Source organism: Eretmochelys imbricata, chromosome 8 (genome assembly GCF_965152235.1).
Source record: "Eretmochelys imbricata isolate rEreImb1 chromosome 8, rEreImb1.hap1, whole genome shotgun sequence".
Lineage (NCBI taxonomy): Eukaryota > Metazoa > Chordata > Testudines > Cheloniidae > Eretmochelys > Eretmochelys imbricata.
The window spans coordinates 104,627,300-104,641,541 of record NC_135579.1 but is presented as its reverse complement, the minus strand read 5'-3'; the positions used below and the strand labels follow the sequence as shown (position 1 = coordinate 104,641,541).

The following is a 14,242-nucleotide window of genomic DNA, read 5'->3' as shown; positions in this document are numbered from 1 at the left end:
TCCGTGTTGAAGAAGGAAAAACTTTTTTTTTGTCATAGTGACTAAGGCAAATTTGCTCTTCAATGCAGATATTGTCTTAACTCACCAAAGAACCTCGTCAAAATATCCTGCATGTAGCTTCCTCTTTCCTTTCAACAACTAAAAGAAATAAAATCTAGCAGGAGCCAATAGGTCTACTCCATATTTGATTTATCTTTTAAATCTATCTTGTAAACCACAACGTTTTATTGTCTTTCCTCAGTATTAATTATTCCACCTGTTTTGAAATGGAAATTGCAGGTGCTTTGATATATTAGTTAAAAGATCATCCAGTTTCACTGTTTCTTCTTTATCTGTCTCTGTATCCTGTGGAAATTCTGTTTTTACTCTTCCTACAGGAATACCGCCTAAGAATATTTTTGTAATTTGTATTATGGTAGTGCTGGGAGTATGTCTACACGCAAGTGCAAGAGTGTTTCCCGGCGCGGGGGGGCCAAACTTACGCTAGTTCTGCTTGAACTAGGATGCTAAAAATAGCAGTGTGGTCTTGGCAGCACAGGTCAGTCACCCGAGTACAGTCCTGCCCGACCCTCTGCGTACATACTTGGGTGGCTAGTCACTGCTATTTTTAACATGCTAACTCCAGTGGAACTGGCGTGCGTCTGTTTACCTGCACTGGGAAGCACCCTCCCAGCTGCTGTGTAGACCTTTCAGTGAGCCCTGAAAAGATATCAGGACCCCATGTGCTAGACTCTATGCAAATGCCTCGCAAGAGACAGTCCCTGCCATGAAAAGTTTACCATCTGCACAGACAAGGTAGCAAAATAACAATACAATGAGGGAAGAGATTAACTTCCTCTGTGTCCATGGGTGGAAGCATATCTCAGCCACAAAAGCCTGTGCTACCGCAGGATGCTAACTCTTTCCACACTGATAAAATAGACTCAGTGTTTAGGTCTAGGTCATCCTAAAAGACAGTATATAACTACTGGCCAAAAGGTCCCCAGTGGGCAGCTAAGATAAAAGATGACTCTGTATAGGTCTTACCTTCTCTGCCCATGGATGGGCCATCATTATTTGTAGCAGTCACTTGCTGCTTATAGAATAATGGGGTTTGAATTTTTATTTTTTCTTACCCAAAAACAACCTGAGAAGTCTGGAGAGTGCACTCTACGGGCTTGTCTCTAGGCTTACTACACTCCTAAGGCATGCCCGGCAGGTGTGTGAGTGCTTCAATGAGGAGACTTTGTTAGTGGAGTGGCTTTCATTGTTGTGGAGCAGAGGAGAAGATAGGAAGTGAACAAAACTATAGGAGATCTTGGTACATGCATTGGAACAGATTACATCTCAATAAAGATTACATCTTTCATTTCAGAAATGAGGTGTGAGGAATTTAACAAAGCCCTGTACTCTAATAATTTTGGAAGCCCTGTACGCTAGTAATTTTGGAATTTAAAACCTAACTCTTAGTCCATGGATTGTGCTTACAGGTACTGGCTGTAAGGTGGCTGGGAATATACCAGTAGGCGCTTCTAGAGCTTCTAGGCACACAGGGAGAATATGGCAGTTGTACCATACCTTAAGAGTGACCTCCATCTTTGGCCAGCGAGCTCTACATGCCTGCATGGAGGACCAATGCTTTCCTGTTCCATTTGGAGTACCTAACAGTGCTTGCCTTGCATAGTCCTTGTACTCAGATGAACACAAGGGCTACAGAAGGCTTGTTGAGTATTTCTCAACTTGTCCGGCTCTTGCATCGAGGCACATCTAGTTCTTTTTTTTTTTAAAAATGACTTTTTCTTCAAAATAAACCAGACCGTCCCTTCCCATTGGTTATGCTGAGTTAATCTGTATTTGTTTCTGATTACAGGTGAAGGAGGCAGTGAAGTACGCTCTTGGTGCAGGTTATCGTCATGTTGACTGTGCTCCAGTTTACAGCAATGAAGCAGAGATAGGTGAAGCCTTTCAGGAGAGCGTTGGGCCAGATAAGGTGAGAAAGGAATGGTGAATGTAAACTGGATTGTAAATTGCAGCTCTACCCTGAAAAGTAACTTTGTAAAAATGGCATTGCAAGGTTCTGCATATTAATGTATCCTTGTTATTTCTGTGTTAGGTAGAATTTTCTCTCCCAGATCTATGCTGGTTTTGCAGGCCAGACTTCAGTAAAATCTTTTCTCACTAAAACAGATGATTGATCAGAATGCAAACAGGGAACCTGATGAGTAAGAAGGAGCCTTTTTTTGCTCTGCAGTTGTTTTTCAGGGACATCTTTAAGGTGTCCTAATTTGGGCACCCAAAAATAAACGTGCCCAAAATCACTAGTTACTTTTGAAAATGTTGGTCATAGTTTTTAAAAAGTCACTTGAGCTCGTCAGCCTAGATGCAACACAACATGGGGGAATCTATGTGTGAGGCCTGGTCTACACTAAAAGAATAGGTCAATCCAGCTACATCAGTCAGTGGTGTGAAAAATCCACACCACTGAGCAACATAGTGTAAGCTGACCTAACCCCCACAGTAGACAGTGCTAGATAAGGTCGATCTAGCTACTGTCTCTCAGGGAGGTGGATTACCTACGCCAGTGGGAGAACCCCTCCCATTTCAAGTGTATACAAGCCCTGAGTCTTAAACTCAGCACCTCACTTCTGGAGCCAAGAGGAGCTGGGGCGGGCATATAGAAAAAGTGTGCTCAGCCTGAATGGGGAAGGAGCTCCTCCATGCTTTTTTTTTGGGCAACCTCTGTGAAGCATTGATTTAAGTGTTTTAAGTCCACTTCAGCTGTCCTCTCCAACTTTTCTCCCCCAGCTTGCACCAACCCTCTTGGTGCAAGATAGGCAGGAATAATCAATACAGGGAAGGACAGGAACTTCTTCTAGCCAGTGTGCATTCAGTGATACTTTTTAAAATGCTAGAGTGGTTTATAACCAGCACTTTTAAAAATCTGTTGGTTTTTTTTAGATTTTTCTCTGAAAACCATAGGTCAAGCACAAAAATAACAGTGAAACTGATATGGAAAAAACAAACTAAGAAAATTGTAGTTATTGCTTCTATGTATCAGTTTCATATTCTCTTCAGAGACTGTGGTGAAATCCTGGTCCCGTTGAAGTCAATGGCAAAACTTCCACTGACTTCAATGAGGTCAGGATTTCACCCTTTGTATACAGTATGCAACGTACATGTTTTCTATTTATTTATAAACATCAAGTTGCTTAACCTTATACCTGTTTAATATGTTGGGCTTTAAGCAGCAGGACAGAGTAGTTGAAACACATTTCTTGCACTTGCCAAAAAAAAAAAAAAGTCCAAGTAGGAAGATTTATGAGGTTATTTTTATTTTTGTTGTTCTTTCCATGAATAGCCCTCTTGGTAAATAATATGTCATGAGCACAGCAAGTTACAGAAGCTAGTTGGGTCTGTCTCATGGGCATGATTCATAAAACAGAAATATAAATAAATAACAATTTACATTTGCGTTAATGGAATAATCTATCCACTTTGGCCATGTGTAGTTAAGTAATGGCTAATCGGACCAATTTGTGTGTGGGAATAATTTTTGTTGAAATTAGTTTAGAGGACACTATTTAGATTAGTGATGGGAGAACTTAGAGACATTTTTGTGGTTTTGCAAAACTTCCATTAAGTTTCAAAAAGTATCTGGAGAGAGGAGAGGAGGCTGTGAGATATTTTAGAACTTTATTTTTCAATGTAAAAATCTATTTCTCTTTCCATTCTGCATCCCATGCATTCTAAAAAATCTAATTAATAGGTTCTAAATACTCCCTTCTTTATTTTAATTACACTCTGGTGGTTGTTTGCCTTAGGAGTTGGCTAAGGAGTCAGTGGCCATTCCTCTTCTGACTAGTGCCTTTGACTGTATTCAGATAAGCCTTTGATATGAATCTGTGCCCATATTTTTTCCTCTCTGTCTTTAACAGCCTGTTAAGAGGGAGGAGCTATTTGTGACATCAAAACTATGGAATACCAAGCACCACCCAGAAGATGTGGAGCCAGCCTTAAAGAAATCTCTGAAAGATCTGAAACTGGATTATCTGGATCTGTATCTCATGCACTGGCCGCATGCCTTCGAGTGAGTTCTGCATGGGAGGAGAGCAGGAAATATAAAAGTAGTGCAGACCATCTGTTTATAAATGGAGGCTAGTTACTGTGCAGCTGTGAATTTCTTGCCACAGATATTGCCTGCAAGATATTTCCTGACGTTGTTAGTAGGGTGAGCTTGAAATATCTAGTCTGGGCCCCCACTGCTCTCCCTCCAAAGGTGTATGTGCATTTTGCCTAAGGACAAACAGACAAAGGATGTTTCCAGTTCATCCCAGTTCTTTGCATTTGAACTGAGTTTTAGAATTAGTAAAATCTGGAAACCATCTACAAGGAAGATAGATATCTCCTCCTGATAATTGTTCTCATTAGTTTGCAATTATAAAGCTATAAATAGTGCATTTAAACTTGAAATTAAGTCTTATCTGATTTTTAAACCACACTAAATGTGAGAGCAGTTAGGGAGCAGAACCAGTTTTCAGAGAGGCAGTGGAATCCTCATGATTACTTGATATGTACTGTCACAGTTCCCAAGATAACTGCACCTCTGATCCCTGCATTGCTTCTAGGAGGGCACTCCCACTTAAATCTCAGGCCTCACCTTGTTCGGGATGATGCCTAGACAGGGGATTTGGGCTGCAATTCCCTGTGATTACTTTAGCAGATCTGACTGCAGTTCAGCACCAGCAGTCCTGTTCTTTCAGGGGCAATGACAGGGTTAACCAGTGATCAGCCAGCCTTCATAAAGCAAAGTATTATTTATTCAGAATAAAAGCGTTACAGAGAAAACGTGTTAGAAACAGTAAATGCAGGTTTTGGTTTACCAGACAGACATCCATCTTCCACATGGAGATTATTATAGGAACAAAGTACTTCAAAGTCTTCCCACCGGGCCTGTCCCTTTTGGTCACAGTGTCATGTCAGTTCTTGGATTGAGTGAGAGTGACACCCCCCACCCTGCCATTCCTCCCACCCCCAAAGTCAGGCTGGTAACTTTATACAGTCATAATTCTTTGTTAGCTGTCCTTAACCAGTTCAGACTAATATATGCAATTTGCAGGGGGTGGTGAGGGCGGGGGACTCCTCCAGATTTGTTTACACTGCCTAGGAATTTGTATTAATTATCCCCCAGTGATTTTAGTTACTGCAGGAAACTCCTGTAACTCTCCAATGGAGCTAAACAAATCCTTGGCCCATAGAGATTACATAAAATATCTATAAAGTTGGTCTAGTAGCCTTTGAATATTCCTTGTGTCCATAATATCTGTCACACCTCCCAAATCACAGCACTAGGTGGCCTTGGGATCTGAGTGAGTTAGCTAGAAGTGACCTAACTAGGAGTACCAGGATTAATGAAATACATCCCTGCTGGTGTAAACTGGTGTAGTTACATTGACTTCAGTGGAGCTATGTCAGTTTATACCAGCTGAGAATCTGACCTGTTATGAAGGAAAAATCTTCCTGAAGGTAAGATCTGTTAGGGTTTGTCTACATTACTGCGCGGGGTCGATCTAAGATACGCAACTTCAGCTATGTGAATAGTGGAGCTGAAGTCAATGTACTTATATCTACTTATCACGGTGTCTTCACTGCGGTAAGTCGACAGCTGATGCTCTCCTGTTGATTCTGCTCGTGCTTCCCGTTCTGGTGGCGTACCGGAGTTGACGGGAGAACGCTCAGTGGTCCATTTGTCGCATCTATATTAGACATGATAAATTGACCCCCGCTGGATCAATCGCTGCCCACCGATCCGGTGGGTAGTGTAGACAAGCCCTTAGTAGTGGAATAGTCTCCCAGGGGAATGGTGAAGTCCCATCAGGCTTAAGCTTGGGCTTAAGTCATTTAATACTGGACTGGATAAAACACTTACATATACGCTGTAGGGGCCAATCCTATAGCTGTAGAAGGATGGACTAAATGTGACCTGCTATGACTTAAGTCTGAGCCTCTGTCAGACCAGCCTCTCAACTGGCCAGCTCTCTATCAGATTCAGAGGAACTCAAATTCTTGCCTTCTGGGAGCGCTCAAAGAGGTGTTTCCATTTTTTAGAAGTGTCATTTGACCTGAACTGGACAACGAGTACCACATTGTGAGTGATACAAAAAGGACTGTTCAGCACTAAATATATCCCTTTAGGTAATTTATGCATTAAAGGTTCTAGTCTCTGAATGATCAGATGTAAAACAAAACCTGCTGTATGGGGAAGTTGAGCTGAAGGGTTGTACTTAAATGGGAACTGATGCTTGTAGTTAGAACCACAGTGTCTGTGGGTCTTGAGGACGAATCTTCTCACCCCAATACACAAAAAGCTAGAAGTGAAACCATGTTTCAGGAGCATTTCTGTTGACATGTGATCCTGTTTTTCCCCTACAGCATCTCATAAGGCTGTATTCTAAATTATATTTGGTGCTCAGTCTACCCACACCCTGAGCAAGAACCCTCCCACTCAGCCTGATGCCCCTGATTCCTCAATCCCAACTCCTGCCATTTTCACAATCCCAACATTTTCCTTTCAACTGGGAGAGCGTAGGAAAGTGTGTGTCTCCAAAGACTGGGGCAACAGCAGTGCAGCTGGTCAGAGATGCTCCTTAAGTAGCTTGGTCAGCCCCCATCCCATCTTGCGTTGCTCAGAATCCAGTTGTATCCCTCCCATAGTGCACTGTTGTGCCACCAGGCCAGCTGGATTCTGTGTGTGTTATATGTGTTGCTATGGTTAATTGGAAACACTTCTAACCCAGAAGCAGCAAGGTGTGATTTTTTTTTTTTTTAAAAGACATATTCCCACTGGGAGCTGAGCTCATACCCAGTGCTGACATTGCAGTACAATGCCAGGGAAAGGGAATATTGGACTGTTCCAAGCGCCCTCTTCTGGATGAATGTAAAACCAACGTCCCTTCGGTAGCAGGTTGGCTCCAGATGGAAGTTTAAAATTCCTGTAGGAATCTTCAAAAACTATGAAGGGATTACCTCTGTCCTGGCAAACATTCTCTCTTTCAATCCAGTATTTTCCAAGGTCAGAGTCTATGGGTGAATCATAGAATATCAGGGTTGGAAGGGACCTCAGGAGGTCATCTAGTCCAACCCCCTGCTCAAAGCAGGACCAATCCCCAAATAAATCATCCCAGCCAGGGCTTTGTTAAGCCTGACCTTAAAAACTTATAAGGAAGGAGATTCCACCACCTCCCTAGGTAGCGCATTCCAGTGTTTCACCACCCTCCTGGGAAAAAGTTTTTCCTAATATCCAACCTAAACCTCCCCCACTGCAACTTGAGACCATTACTCCTCGTTCTGTCATCTGCTACCACTGAGAACAGTCTGGATCCATCCTCTTTGGAACCTCCTTCCAGGTACTTGAAAGCAGCTATCAAATCTCCCCTCATTCTTCTCTTCCGCAGACTAAACAATCCCAGTTCCCTCAGCCTCTCCTCATAAGTCATGTGTTCCAGTCCCCTAGTCATTTTTGTTGCCCTCCGCTGGACTCTTTCCAATTTTTCCACATCCTTCTTGTAGTGTGGGGCCCAAAACTGGACACAGTACTCCAGATGAGGCCTCACCAATGTGGAATAGAGGGGAACGATCACGTCCCTCAATCTGCTGGCAATGCCCCTACTTATACATCCCAAAATGCCATTGGCCTTCTTGGCAACAAGGGCACACTGCTGACTCATATCCAGCTTCTCGTCCACTGTAACCCCTAGGTCCTTTTCTGCAGAACTGCTGCCGAGCCATTCGGTCCCTAGTCTGTAGCGGTGCATGGGATTCTTCCGTTCTAAGTGCAGGACTCTGCACTTGTCCTTGGTGAAGCTCATCACATTTCTTTTGGCCCAATCCTCTAATTTGTCTAGGTCCCTCTGTATCCTATCCCTACCATCCAGTGTATCTACCTTTCCTCCCAGTTTAGTGTCATCTGCAAACTTGCTGAGGGTGCAATCCACACCATCCTCCAGATCATTAATGAAGATATTGAACAAAACCGGCCTGAGGACTGACCCTTGGGGCACTCCACTTGATACCGGCTGCCAACTAGACATGGAGCCATTGATCACTACCCGTTGGGCCCAACAATCTAGCCAGCTTTATATCCACCTTATAGTCACCTTATAGTCCACCTTATAGTGAACTGTTGCTTGAGTGTATAATGATGGTCATGATCTCATATAGTCACTGCATTGTAGGTAGATAGCTTTGAGTACTCTACAGTAAGTTACCTTGACTAAGAAAGACACTGTATATCAACCAGTTTTTCATATGGTAAATAAGCATATTGGAATCTGAAGGACATGTAGGCTTAACTCACACAGTGCCTTGTAAAGCATGTACTGGACTTCTATGAGTATTTTAAATAATATTTATTTTACTGGCCATTTACTATAATAAAAATCTCTGTGGACTGTGTTTATACTGTATCTTTGCAATGTTGTAGACGAGGAGATACTCTTTTCCCAAAGAACCCTGATGGCATGATGCGTTTTGACTACACTGACTACAAGGAAACTTGGAAGGCTATGGAGAAGCTGGTGGAGAAAGGTCTAGTGAAGGCCATTGGACTGTCCAACTTCAACAGCCGTCAGATTGATGACATTATCAGCATGGCTGCTGTCAAACCAGCTGTACTGCAGGTGAGAGAAAGACAGGCGAGTGGGAATGGGCCGCTGTGTGAAAGGGCAAGGTCTGTGCAGGAAAGGTACATTAGTGTCTACTATTCTTTATGCAGATCCTGTCCATATGAGGAGCGAGCTCATATGACCACAAATAATGTGCATGGTGGTGTATGACCATAGGAGCAGAGTTAGCACTGCTAAGGGCCATGAAGAAAGGCCCTCCCTCCGGTAGGAAAGTTCCAGAACATTTAGGTCTTTTTAGGCCAGCACAAACACCTTAAACTCAGCCTGGAAGCCAATAAGCAGCCAGGGCAGAACATGAACACTGGTGTCAAGTATTCATGATGAGAAATTCCGTTAAGCATGCAGGCTGTTGCATTCCACACCAGCATTACTCTGAGTGGGGTTATGGGCAGAGTGCATTGCAGTAGCTTAACCTTGAGATACAAAGGCACGGATTGTAGCAGCAAGAGCCTCCTCTGAAAAAAAAAAAAAAGTCACAGCGTCCTAGAGGGACATAGATTTCAAACCAGCCATCATGGCCATTGCAGTTACGTTCATGTAACAGCAGCTGGGGAATCAGCAATTTTCTGATTGTGATCACTCTGTAACAAATAGCCATCACACCCTCACAATTCAAGGGGTAGTTACAATCCCCCGGGTGCTATCTAAGAGATGGGAATGAAGCCATGGAATGGCAATCTTACCTACTCCTGCTAGAGTGTGGGGACAAGTCAACATTGCCTCGTAATCAATGCTACTGAAGGCAGTTGATCTAAAAATATGGAAAAATTATTCTAAAAATCTGTTCAGAATACTGACCCAATGTGGATTAACCTGACCAGCTGCATTCCATTATACTGAGTGCTACATAAACAGGCTCGCTCAATAAATGCATTTTAGGGCATGATGAGAGTTCTTAGTGGATCAAGTAGTTTCTCAGGCTAAGGCAAGAAGTTTGCAATTCAGGGAAAAAAGTATTTCCAATTGGTCAAATCCTCTATTACATGTTGTACCAGGAGACAGGTTGTTGGGACTCTGAGTCAGTCTGAAGTCAAGTTCACATTTTGCACAGAGAATTCTAGTATCTTCATACAAGGTAGGTGAGGGTAACTTGTAGAAATCCCCATCCGCAGCTACCTTCCCTTAGTTAGCTGTGCAACCTAATTCCTTTGCCATAACCTGCAAGGTGGTTTCTCATTCCTGCTAGCAGTAAATTATTATATCATGGGAATCCCAACAACCGAAACAGACTTCAGTCCTCTTTTTGTTCTGTTGTTGTGCACTTAGACTCCTGTTTTGCTGTTGGCTCTTTTTATTGAGGTTTGCTCACTGTGTATTGGCTGTGTATTGCTTTAACAGATAGAATGTCATCCCTACCTTGCTCAGAATGAGCTATTAGCTCATTGTAATAAGCGAGGGCTGGTAGTAACGGCATACAGTCCCCTTGGCTCCCCTGATCGAATGTGGAAGCACCCTGATGAACCAGTACTTCTAGAAGAATCTGGAATCAAAAAACTGGCAGAAAAATATGGCAAATCACCTGCTCAAATCCTCCTCAGGTACTGAACAGTTCTGAGAAAGGGTGGTATTCAGCACTGTCCCTACTGACACAAGTGGAACACGGGTAAAGGGGTTCTGACTGAGACAGTATTTTTATTGTCAATAGAGTATTATAGCCATGGAGAGCCCTAAAACATAATTCCCTACTAGTTCAGCTCTCTTCCACTTGGCAAACCACTATTTTCTCCTCTATTTCTGCTGCAGCACAAGCCAGCCTAGGGTTTTGATTCTATACATTGCTGAGGACTTTGTAAGAGTCATGGTAGTTGTCAATGGGAGGCAAGGGACCTCAGCAACATCTGGGATGTGATCAGCACCTTGCAAGATGGAGTTAGTGGTATGCTTTGTCCTTTGTCGTACCCATCTTCAATCACAACAGCACAAATGTGGGGTTGGAGTTGGTTAGTCAGCTAGTAGAAGGTGGACTAGAGGAAGAATGATATTCTGCTCTAGGACTAGAGAGAACTGGAGTCTCTTCTTGGTTTTCCTTATGCAAGTTATTGGGGCCAAAATTTTTTAAAGGGTTTGACAGTCCAGCTTGAGACATCTTGAGCTTGTTCTCCCCCCCCCCCCCAAAAAAAAATAAACAAAACCCAAAAACCTGATCACCTGCAGCTCTCAGTGAAGTAGTCTAGTGACCATTCTGTCTTGCTCAAGATTGGTGTTGGTGGATTCTAAGGTAAACCCATGTCCAGCTTACCTCACAGCCATAAAGTGCCCAGAAAGGGGTTGAAGGTGCAGGGAGTAAATATATGTAAAATGCATACAATGCCAAGTGAAAGAGGGAATTGTTTGCTTGGAACAGATGTTTCTGTCCACCCCGCCCCCACCCTTGGGTTGTATGTGTAGAAGTTGAGGTTTTTCTTCCTTCTCTTTGTAATAGGTGGCAAGTCCAGCGTAAGGTGGTTGCCGTTCCCAAGAGTGTCACTCCTGCCCGCATTCTGCAAAATCTCCAGGTAAGAGCTCTTCCCCAAAAAGGAGCACTTTTATTAGCAACGCAAATGCTTAAGAAATGTCTTTCATGAGGGAGAAAAAATATGTTAGTAACTACACAACAAAAAAACCCGGGTGCTCATCCCAAGACTCATTACCAGCTCTACAGTTACATACATGTGTGTACACGCAGACGGGTGGGAAAATTTTTTGGAAAAAAAAACTCATTTAAGTTTCGAGTGACACAAGGGTTTGATCATCCACTTCTTGTTTTTAGATGAAAATCCCTTGTCTTTCTTAACTTAGCACAGGAGTTTGCCCTTATCTTAGATAAGTAAACAATAATTTGTCTTAAAATGATATTGGCAAAGCAGTTTTTGGAAAGAACTGCCACTCTTTTGTATTATTCCCATTCAATGACTGGGGTGTCTCTGCAGTCAGCTGCTGTTCTAATTATATTCTTTAGCAGGAATAGGATTAGTGACGGTAGAATTTTAAAGAAACTCCTTCCTGAGATACAGATGAGCCAATTCACTTCACTTTAGAAGTCACTGGAAATCAGAGTTTTAAAGTTATTTTGAGGTAACTCTGTCTGGGTCAGATCTTGAGATCTTTACTCAGCCCTTACTCAGACAAAATTTCTTGGGAGTTTGACTGGATAAGATTAAAAGCTTGGGCGTAATTCTGCAACTCTTACTTGAATTAAGCCAGATTCTGCCATCCATTACACTGGTATAAATCTTTAGTAATACCATTGGGTTTAATGGAATGACACTGGTGTGGACATAGAGTAACTGAGAACAGAATTTGGCCCATTGAGTAGCGCTTATTCACAGGAACAGTCCCACTGATTTCTACGGGACTGCGCCTGTGATACAGTGCTATTCAATGTGACCAAGAGCTGTAGTATCAGGCCCTGGGTAAAGACCTCCAGTTTAGCCCTGGATCTAATTTTTTTTCAAATTGCTACAAGGCCTGTTAATGAACAAATGTAAAAAATACAGGACCAATCCTGACTCGGTTCTTAGTCTTGAGTTTTGCTTAAGTACAAGCTAAGTAGAAACTTCAGGATTTGGCCTGTTTAGAGAGATTTTCCCTTGATCTCTAATTTCCAGTGGGAAATGAAATCTCTGCATCAGGAGGCTGTCATGATTACAGCTGCCAGTATGATAGTTAATTCTTTTGTAATACTCCTTCAAACACCGTGTTTAATCATTTGCCCTTTAAAATTTAAATACAGTGATTAGAATTTCTAATACTACACTGTGGTTTTTTCCTTTAAAGTCAAGACAAAAGTATTCTGTAATTACATTTTAAATTATTCCAGTCTAGAGAGAGAGAAAGTGTGTGTGTGTACGTACGTACGTACATATGTACGTACACACACTGTTGCAGGGCCCCAGGTCAATGCTTCTCGGTGTTGCTATTTCATTCTGTGTCTTTGTATACTGAGGGATGCAGGTGCAACACTCCCTTGTTTTCAAGCCATCCCCCTCATTTGTCGGGTCTCTGAAAGAGATCAGGTCAGAGAGAGGTGGGCTGTAATTGTTACAAAGGGAACAAGACAGGGTGGCACGGTTCGGGGGCTACGGACACTGGCAACCACAGTCCAAGAATAAAGCTTTAATTTTTGTTTTTGTTTTAGGTGTTTGACTTTAATCTCACAGGAGAAGAGATGGATCACATTGGAAGCCTTAATAAAAACTGGCGATACATTGTGCCAATGGTTACAGTAAGTTTCTCTGGCTGGGTCGGGGGGGAGAAAGTGTGTGTGCGTGTGTTTTTTCCTCTCGGTGCTCTTCCTTTCATCATCCCCTGCCAGAGCTATCAGTGGACAAAACATTGCATCTTATTAGGGCAATGAAGCTGGAGATAGACTTTTCATAAAAGATTGGTGAAGGAATTGTAGATGAGGCACATGAGGGTACTGGACAGTTATGTTAGTAGCAGTGTTGATTGTATTAAAGCACCTTTAGCTTGTCTCAAGATGCTCGAAGCCCAGGCACAGCCAGCTGGTTTGAAAAGTGCTGAAGGGCCAAAAGGAAGAGGATGCTGCTCTCTGCAACTAATGCCCAGAGAGGGATTTATTGAAGAAATGCTCCCTCCCTCCCTCTCACCATTCCTTCCTTCTCCCCTGTTACTGACACCAATGATTCTCCTTTGCTCTCTATCTCTAACCCTTTTACTGCCCCTTTGATTGGATTGCATCCTGTCTTCTGACCTTCTCTCATTCCTCCTGAGTCTCTCTTCTCCTCTGGTTTGTTCCTCTCAAAATACAAGCATGTTGTGGTCTCTGCCATCCTTACAAATACCTTCCACCCATCTCCCTAACACTTCCAAACTAATTGAACACACTGGCACAATCATTCCTTTCAGTTCTCTCCTCCAGCTCCATCTCGGAAGTCAGGCCAGGAGGATCCCTGTCTGCTCTGCTTCACCGAATCTGCTCTCACCAAGGTCTCTACTGACCTCTTCCAGGCCAAATCAGGCTGCCTGCACTCAGTCAGCTTTTGACACTGTTGATCATAGCCATCTAGAAATCATAGAATATAAGGGTTGGAGGAGACCTCAGGAGGTCACCTAGTCCAACCCCCTGCCCAAAGCAGGACCAATCCCCAATTTTTGCCCCTGATCCCTAAATGGCCCCCTCAAAGATTGAACTCACAACCCTGGGTTTAGCAGGCCAATGCTATAAATCTTGTCCCTTGTCCTTTTGGCACTGTTGTTTCCTAGTTCTCCTACCTCTGTGGTCATTTAGTGTTTCTTTTGCTAAGTCCTTTCCCTCTTTTCTTTGGGATCGTATGGGCCTCTGCCCTTGAGTGCCCCCTAGGATGACCAGATGTCCCAATTTTATAGAGACAGTCCTGATTTTTGGGTCTTTTTCTTATATAGGCTCCTATTACCTCCCCACCCCCTTGCCAATTTTTCACATTTGCTGTCTCCTCACCCTAGTGCCACCATCTTCTCCTTCTGTAGCCTTTGGATGGGAGATCTCCCATTCCGGACCTGTTGCCCTTGAGCCCGTCCCATATTTCAGTCTGTGTCTGCCTCCTCCTGGAGGCCTCCGTGTCAATGAATAACATGGCCAAAACTGAACTCGTCTTTCCTCC

The 14,242-nt window shown here is 43.1% G+C and overlaps 1 protein-coding gene across 2 annotated transcripts in view; it reads left to right on the top strand.

The window, feature by feature from the left end:
* The window catches only part of AKR1A1 (aldo-keto reductase family 1 member A1), a 46,057-nt gene that overhangs the window by 24,944 nt on the left and 6,871 nt on the right, over positions 1-14,242 (top strand). For both annotated transcript variants that reach the window (XM_077824954.1, XM_077824955.1), the window contains exons 3-8: positions 1,850-1,969; positions 3,915-4,066; positions 8,459-8,654; positions 9,999-10,198; positions 11,083-11,155; positions 12,778-12,864. In XM_077824954.1, the coding sequence (XP_077681080.1) occupies positions 1,850-1,969; positions 3,915-4,066; positions 8,459-8,654; positions 9,999-10,198; positions 11,083-11,155; positions 12,778-12,864 (828 nt within the window). The remainder of the gene's footprint in view (positions 1-1,849; positions 1,970-3,914; positions 4,067-8,458; positions 8,655-9,998; positions 10,199-11,082; positions 11,156-12,777; positions 12,865-14,242) is intronic.